The sequence below is a fragment of the Sphaeramia orbicularis genome, chromosome 10, assembly GCF_902148855.1.
Source record: "Sphaeramia orbicularis chromosome 10, fSphaOr1.1, whole genome shotgun sequence".
Taxonomy (NCBI): domain Eukaryota; kingdom Metazoa; phylum Chordata; class Actinopteri; order Kurtiformes; family Apogonidae; genus Sphaeramia; species Sphaeramia orbicularis.
This window is the reverse complement of record NC_043966.1, coordinates 24,208,338-24,216,412: the sequence shown is the minus strand read 5'-3', so window position 1 is coordinate 24,216,412 and position 8,075 is coordinate 24,208,338. Positions and strand designations below refer to the sequence as shown.

General features: G+C 41.9%; 2 protein-coding genes across 3 annotated transcripts; one reads left to right on the top strand and one right to left on the bottom strand.

Moving 5' to 3' along the window:
* Positions 1 to 269: 269 nt before the first annotated feature.
* Positions 270 to 3,739, top strand: fosl1a (FOS like 1, AP-1 transcription factor subunit a). Of its 2 annotated transcripts, none has more exons than XM_030145517.1 (5): positions 270 to 443; positions 553 to 673; positions 1,024 to 1,281; positions 2,262 to 2,369; positions 2,475 to 3,739. In XM_030145517.1, the coding sequence occupies exons 2-5, from the start codon at positions 563 to 565 to the stop codon at positions 3,027 to 3,029; spliced, it is 1,032 nt and encodes a 343-aa protein (XP_030001377.1). In that variant the 5' UTR covers positions 270 to 443; positions 553 to 562; the 3' UTR covers positions 3,030 to 3,739. The 2 variants fall into 2 exon arrangements, with proteins under 2 accessions (XP_030001377.1, XP_030001376.1); XM_030145516.1 differs by having other exon boundaries at positions 271 to 443; positions 558 to 673.
* A 730-nt stretch (positions 3,740 to 4,469) lies between these two features.
* Positions 4,470 to 7,150, bottom strand: ccdc85b (coiled-coil domain containing 85B). The gene has a single exon (XM_030145519.1). The coding sequence runs from the start codon at positions 6,330 to 6,332 to the stop codon at positions 5,730 to 5,732; it is 603 nt and encodes a 200-aa protein (XP_030001379.1). The 5' UTR covers positions 6,333 to 7,150; the 3' UTR covers positions 4,470 to 5,729.
* Between the last annotated feature and the right edge of the window lie 925 nt (positions 7,151 to 8,075).

Here is an 8,075-nt window from a genome sequence, read left to right as displayed (position 1 = left end):
CTAAAGGAAACAGTACTTCCACTGAAGTAGGAAACTGTAGTAGTTTCCAAATCACACAACAGAGAACACATCAGCTACTACTGCGTCTAAGACCATGAGGCGTGTTTGACTGAGGAATCCCTTGTCCTACTCTCAAGAGGAAACTTTCACCATATATGGTCAATGACGTCATCACGTGGTAACGTTCGTGAGAGATTCCAGACCTCACTATTTCCCGTAAACGCGGAGGGGCGTGGCAAAAGTTTAGCAGCGCTTAAAGAGTTTACAACTTCACAATCGTTTCCAGACTTTGACTTCTAGGTGTATGACTAAGAACGAGGACATGTACTGACAGTCATTTTGGGGCGTTTTAGGCCAAATTGAAAAAACACAACTCGAGTTTTTCCTTCCTTGTTCCCCCTAAAGAAGAGACCGTTTGGATTCTACCAACTTACCGCAATAAGGTGGGCTTACCCGGAGTTTGAATTGACATACGAGACTCAACCCGAAAGTACTTTTTAGAGACGTCAAGGTTTTATAGACCAGCTGGATCTGATTATCTTGTCATTTTAGAACAGAAAGCATGTATCGAAACTTTGGGAATCAAGACAGAGGCAGTCCGTCCTACACAGGATCCGGGTCCGGGACAGTATCACTGGGATCCTCCAGCACCTCAACCACTCAACAGGAACAGGTAGGTTGACACCAGGTGACACTGGGCTAAAGGTTACTATAGTTCGAGGTCAGCTCTGTCTTTTACTATGTGAACTTAAATACAAGCAAATGAGGCTATAACTCCCCTTACAACCAATGTTATTATGGCATGTGTATAGTCTAAGTTGTTATAGGCTACAGTATGGACCAAGTTCTGTGTCTATGAATGTACATCTCTGTAATTAAATCATTTAGACTACTTAACATAATCTTAGAGTATCATTTGTCATATTTCAGTAGTTAGAACTTCAGGTTTTCTTTCATAGGTGCCTTCTCTTCTTACTTCTATTTGATTCAGTTTCTCAACTTTCTTTTATCTGCTTTTTATAGAAGTTTACCATGGCTGGCAGCAGTCAGTTTGTACCTAGCCTCAATGCCATCACCTCCAACCAGGACCTGCAGTGGATGGTCCAGCCCTCCCTGATGCACCCACCAGGGCCTTCACAGTCTCCAGTCCCTCCTTACCCCAGTGTCTCCAGGGTTCGGCCACTGGGTCCACCACTCTCCCAGTCCCATCTTCTGAGACCAGGGGTCATAAGAGCAGCTGCAAACACCACAACTTCCACAAGACGCAGGAATGATGAACATGTAAGAAAACTATTTAAAACTTCACAAAAGTATATTTGTTTTATTTTGAATAACAATAAATATATATTTATTATACAAAAGTTGTTAACCTGAGGTGGAGATGCAAATAGTGAGGTGCGGGCAGTGGCGTAATCACTTATTTGAAACCAGTGTGTAATATCCTGTGAAACTTGTGTTGTGACACAACTCTTACTTCCTTTATACGTAGGAATAGAGTGATTACAAATTAACAAAAATGCTGTTTACATTTTTCCTCAGTTCTTTTCAAGATTAGAAAAAAGAAAAATCTAGTTTCCTGAGGCAAAAGTACACTGATGTTTACTTTGAGTGGTTGTTGACTCAGTGAGATGATCACTTGTGACACACTGTTTGCTAAGGTGTGTATTTTTTTAACACAGTGATTTTAAATAGGACAGTGTAAAAGTTATGATGACCCTATTCAGCACAAATGTGCCTCACTATGTTCGTCATTACTGTAGTATTGTCATTTTGGTTTCCTCATTTTTCTTATTTCATCAGTCACACATTGGCACATAAAACCGTCCCTTTTTTTTTTTTTTTTTTTTTTTTGCTTGAGTTATAATTTCATGGTACAGGAAGTGGACTGTCATGTGACTCATAGGGGTAAGTCATTTTATATGACTCATACCTGAGTCATTAGGGGTCTGAGCGTGACTCATCAGCCCGAAAGGGCGGGAAATATTGGATCAGCAGCAATTATTCAACAGGGCGCTGGCTTCAGACAGGATTTGGGCGTTACAAAGACACAAAAGCTCCAGACTTTTCAGGATTATTCTGCTGCCATGATTGTGATGACTGAAAGCACACACATGGTGGTGGTGTTTCTCCTTTATCAAATTGCTCCTCTCTTTCTTTTTTCAAAAAACATTGTTTGTCTACAGCAAGAAGGACATGCCTTCAGACCTGAAATTGAGCACATTTTGTACTTAATCCTATTTTTACCTTCTTTCTTATTTTAGTTATCCCATGAAGAGCTGGAGAGACGCAGGGTAAGAAGAGAACGTAATAAACTGGCAGCAGCAAAATGTCGCAATCGCCGTCGAGAGCTGACAGATTCATTGCAAAGTGTGAGTAAACACTATAAAAATACCCTAACTTTCATGCTTAAAATGCAAGATAATGGTCTTGACCAAGGGTGAGAAGATTTATTTGTCTCTCTTTCTCTGCTTTAGGAGACTGACGAGCTGGAGGATGAAAAGTCCCGGTTACAGAAGGAAATAGCAGATTTACAAAAGGAGAAAGAAAAGCTTGAGCTGGTCCTGGAGGCCCACCGTCCCATCTGCAAAATAGAGGAATCTGATTCGGATTCTGACCCAAACCCCTCTCTTTCATCTTTGGAAGGCATTAAAATGGAGTCTGTGGGTCGCAGCAGACCGGGGCCCTCAACAAAACCACCAGTAAAGATGGAGAAGCCCAAACCTAAGATAACCATCCCCACCAAGGGGGCATCTACAGCTTCTACTGTCGCCTCAGAATCAGAGTCACTCCACACTCCAGTTCTTACATCTACTCCTTCTCTTACTCCCATTACGTACGGGATGGTTTTCACTTATCCCTCTGCTGCTTTAGACACCAGTGCCTCCACCTCATCCCATGGTACATCTCATCATGGGAGTGTCCATCAGTCTCAGGCCCCTCGGCCTTGTGGGATAGCCCATCGCCGCAGCAGCAGCAGCGGTGACCAATCAGATCACTCTCTGCACTCACCAACCATCCTCACACTGTGATTTATTGCCCTGTGATCCTGGCAAAACACTAATGTTCAGTCCTCATATAGTTGTAGTGCATGACAAAAGGGTCAGTGGAAAATATGAGTGTAGTTAACATTTCAAAACGATTTACAGTTTGTGCATCTGCTTCATTTCACCTCTTTAGGAAGTTTGTTTCTGTACTTACATAAAATGACAACTAGTGGCATTATCAGGATATGATTGTTACACTCTTTATAGAATTTTAGAAATATAGTCTTTATATTTTAAGCTATAAGGTGGCATGAGGAGTAGTTTAAGGTACATTTGTTAAAGAAAGAATTGCATGCAGAATATATTCTATAAGAATTGTTATATACTTAAAAAAAATATTGAATATATTGTACCACCATATAATAATTCATAACTGAATTTAATGACATGTTACATTGTTAGATCCTGTAATGTGACACTTTACAAATGTGGAAATAGAATTCCTAAAACTAAAAGCTTGTTATTTTTCTATGTGTTTTTAAATGAAATCATATTGTCTATGCAAATTATTGACCACTAAGGCTGGGCCGTAGGAGTTGAAATACATACTATAAAACCCAATATTTATTTGAGAGTGTAATATATTTTTGGTAATGTTTTTATCTGACAAATGAACTGCTGGTAGGCAGTGCCTTACTGCTATCTTTTGTCAAATCTTTACTACTTCAGAGAAAATAAACGGAAGAATGTGAAAATTGTGATGGTGTAATTTTATGGTGGACACACACACACACACACACACACACACACACACACACACACACACACACACAACCACACGGATACAGATGCACATTAAATGCAAGAGAATCATCTTTAGATTTACCATTTAAATTGGTGGTTATGTTTTCAACTCTTGGTACATTAACTCTAAAATACCCTCTACTCTATTAGGGTACTAGGGTACTACTCTACTCTAAAAACCTGAATAAAAATAATGATACAGGTTGGATTTCTGCAAAATTACTCTGAAATAGCTTCTCTTTACTCTTAACTCTGAACGCAGTGTTCTCTGTGACTCCATTTCGGAAAAAATGAAGTGAATCTCTTGCTAATACATACATGGCTTAAAGGGCATTGGATTTCTCTGCTAAAATAAGGTTAGAGAGAAAGAGAGAGAGAGCAAGGGGAGAAAAGTCTGTGTGTACTCTGCTGTCAAAGAGCGTCCGTGCATCACTAAGTGGGTAAAAGCATTACTGCTCTCTTCAGCTCAACAGACTGTCCAAATAGGGATCCAAAAATAAAACTGATGAACATCCATAAAGTCAGGCCATATGACATGAAAGGAGCATCAATCAAGCGCAGTTGGTTCAGACACGAAGGTCAAAACAGCAGGCACAGAAATCAATCCTCCTGTCTATGTCATGTAAATGTAAATGCTTGTTTCTGCAAAGTCAAAGACACAATAAAGGTCAGAACACCACAAAGTGTCATACCGACTGTATTTAAAGCTCTTCAATGCACTATGAGCATAGCCCACCAATAAACGGCTAACAACAAAATAAATCTTTTCTAATCCATGTGCATTATCTATGATTTAAACTGAAATCGGTTAGTAATGCTAATACAGATAAATCAAGATAAAGAAGGGTCAAAGTTAAGATTAGCCCTAATATTACAGGGTAAATACAAAGCATGAGTTACAGAAGAAAAAGTTGACTGTCGCCAACTAAACCAAACTCTGTGATATGCTAATTGAACATCAACAACAACAACATAATAAAAAAAAATGTAATACAAGTGAATTTTACCAGCTTGGCTTTCTGGCCCATGAATAGAAATTAGTAAAATTTGTAGACCTTCCAGTTATTTGATACAAAGGATTTCCAGTTAGATTAAAAAAGTGATTGGTAGAACATGTATAGGCATGTTCAGTTCAACTCTGAGTGAGGTCCAAAGACATCTGTCACATCTGATCCAAACCTTAACAAGTGTGCTGGCTCTGCCCAGGCTTTAGCACATGTACAGTATGCACAACAGCCCCCGCCAACAGTAAACCTGAAGGGCTTTACTCAGACTGCAACAGGCCTGTACAAATTGTGACAATCATCATGCACATATGGCACTCCAATCCCGCCCTGAGGAAGCGAGTGCATAAAATATTACACATTATTGGGCATCTAGCAAAAGCAAATATCAAATATTTTCTTTTTTTATAACAACTAATCTATTTCAGTGCTATTGGAATTCAGTGGACTAGATATGGCTCAATACTGGATTGAATTGAATCTTTAGATCAATGATTTAAAGATCCATGATAATGTCATCCAGTGCAATAGAAAAAAGGCTTCTACCAGTGTAGGCTAGTCCAGTGCATGAGATAAATTTATGTGTGACCCACTTTTTGGTCCCATTTTTTTTTCCAACAACACACCACTGAAAAAGGAGGATTTCCCAAAAAACAAGAACAAGTCATTAGAAAACACTGTAAAATTTAGATACATTATCATCTGGCAAACGTCTAAATGTCTGTGAAAGTCATGAAAATCTCTGTAAATGGCAGAGTCTTCAGTCAGTTCAAAACCTAGTGGCACATAAATAGTGCAGCATTTAGAGAGCCCTAATGCTTCTGCACCGATCTGATTTACTGCCTGACAACACACATGTTTCTCCATCACATCAGTCCTAGTTTACAGTTTCCTTGTTGAGGCTGGAGGAGCGGTGGCTGCTGACATCACGCTGCCATCAGTCATCGGGTGAACACACCAGGTGGAGCTGGTCTGGACTTCCCACGCTGCCTGTGCTTGAGCTTCCATCTCCCAGGTCTCGGGCCACCATGCAGGGCAGGTTTAGCTCGGTTGAGCCTCCGGGGCTGGAGTCGCTCCTACTGACGCACTCCTCCTCCAGTACCAGGCACAGCTCCTTTAGGTCCAAATTCTCCTTCACCAGTCCGTCCTGCATGCGCTCCAGGTCGGCGAGTTTCTTCAAGTATCCGCCCAGGTCCTCCCGCATCACTTTGGCAGCGTGATGCCCAAACAGCTGCCATTCCCGGGCCAGCTTCTTCACTTTGAGCCGGTCGTCGTCGAGGAAGCAGCACAGGTCTCTCAGCTCTGCGTTTTCCTCCTGCAAGCGCTGATTAATGACTTTCAGTTCCCTGATTTCTAGGAGGTGTCCCTGCAGCTGTTTATTTACCTCTTTTATCAGGCGTCCGCGCTGGATGAGAGCTGAAATCTTGTCTGACTCCTCTTTGCGCAGCCGGCTCACCAGCTCCTCTTTGGAGCACGCCAGCAGGTCCTCGTCAGACATCTTTGACAGTTCTCTATTTAACATCTCACCTTCACTGCTCATTTTGTGATTAAAAACGTACTCTCACCTGCTCCCTGAGAATCTATTATAAGCGATGAGATGTAGCCTGGATAGATGGTTCAGCGCTCAGGAAGAGTCATCACATCCTCATCTTCATCCTCATCCAGTGTTTTCCAGATGGATGAAATTATTACACCACCGGAGGCCAGATCAAGGCAGAAGCATGTGATATCTGTTATTCAGATTTGCTTCTTCTCTGTGCTGTGACTTCAGACCTATTTTGTGCTGTCTGTTCTCCGTGGATAATGCCTTAATGAGGTCGTGTATGAAAATGCACTGCAAACCCCCATTAATGTCAATCTGTCATCCTCTCAGCAGCAGCAGCAGCAGCAGCAGCAGCAGCAGCAGGCTGTGTTCTCCAAAGGCCTCCAGGAATATAACTGTCCTTATTTCACCTCTTCTCACAGTATTTTGAAGGCCTTCCCGTTGGGGTTTCTGTACCGCACGAATGTACAAAGGCCCGGTCAGTCCACGGAGGCTTAACCCAGCAGCCTCGAACGCACACCCTGCAGATGTTGTGATTTTTACGTCGCTGGCATCGTCTCATCAGACCGCGCTCCGCTCGCCTCGGCTGAATGAACTCAGTCCTCCAGTGGCTGAACAGTCCGTGTGCTGCAGCAGCTTGTTTACAAATGGTTCATTCTTTAGATAAAAAAAAAAAAAAACTAAACAAACCACCGTCCAATCTCCGCCGTTATCCGCTCAGAATAAGTGCATCATCTCAGCTCATCCTCTGGAGCTGGACTGTTACCACAACAATGTCCGCCTCCGCCACTTTCACGGCTGTGAATCCGCTGTGGAGCGAGATGCGTGTCAAGCTGAACCACTGCCGGAAAGTAGAGCCTGTCCACTTCAAAACAAAAGCATGAAGAGTGGAAATAACGCATATAGGAAAGAAATTTATAGAAAAATGCATGATTGGTAATAATTTAATTTGAGATACTTTATACGTACGGACACTTTCCATTGTCATTATTACCTACCTGCTTTACTGTGTTTGGAAATCATCACCTCTGTTATCAACATGCATTTTACTTTTAGTGCGTAACCGGAAGTTTTGTTTAGAAATGATGACAGCTGTTTTGACAAATTGCTCATATTATTAGATATATTTGTGGTTTCCTGTGGTGGTTTCAGACACAACTGTGACACATTCGACTCATGCTGTGGTTTTACCTCAAATCTGACAGAAGATCAATGTGTAAATAATCTACTGTAGCCTTCAAGGTGCGTAAGGATGAAGGGTTTCTCCATGGCGAACTTGTGCGCCCCCATTTGGATAGAAAAACATGAGCACACTCTACCCATCTGCTCTGAAACCAAAACATCATAGATGAGCGCAGTTTTAAGAGGAAATGAGTGGGAAAGCCTGTGTGAAGCCACTTCCTCTGAGTCCATTCATTGGAATGAGCTCACCATCAAAAACAGAAATCAGCCACTTTTGTTTTGTTTGATTTCTGTTCAATATAGATATCTGTGTCTGACACATTTGCAGCCACGTACAGTAAAAGCATGGGCCCTGAGCGGTGAAAGATGCCAGTGCTCCATAGCTGTACTCGGTTCTTTTCAAGCACACCAGCGGAAAGTGTGACTGCAGGCTTTTTTCCATGGGTTTATGCTGAGGCATTCAGCCACATCCTTCCGCCCTGTGTCCCACCTCCATTGTTTCACTGAGGCCATAACAATGTAGGGTGTTAACCGTGCAAGTGGGACCAGTGGATGGAA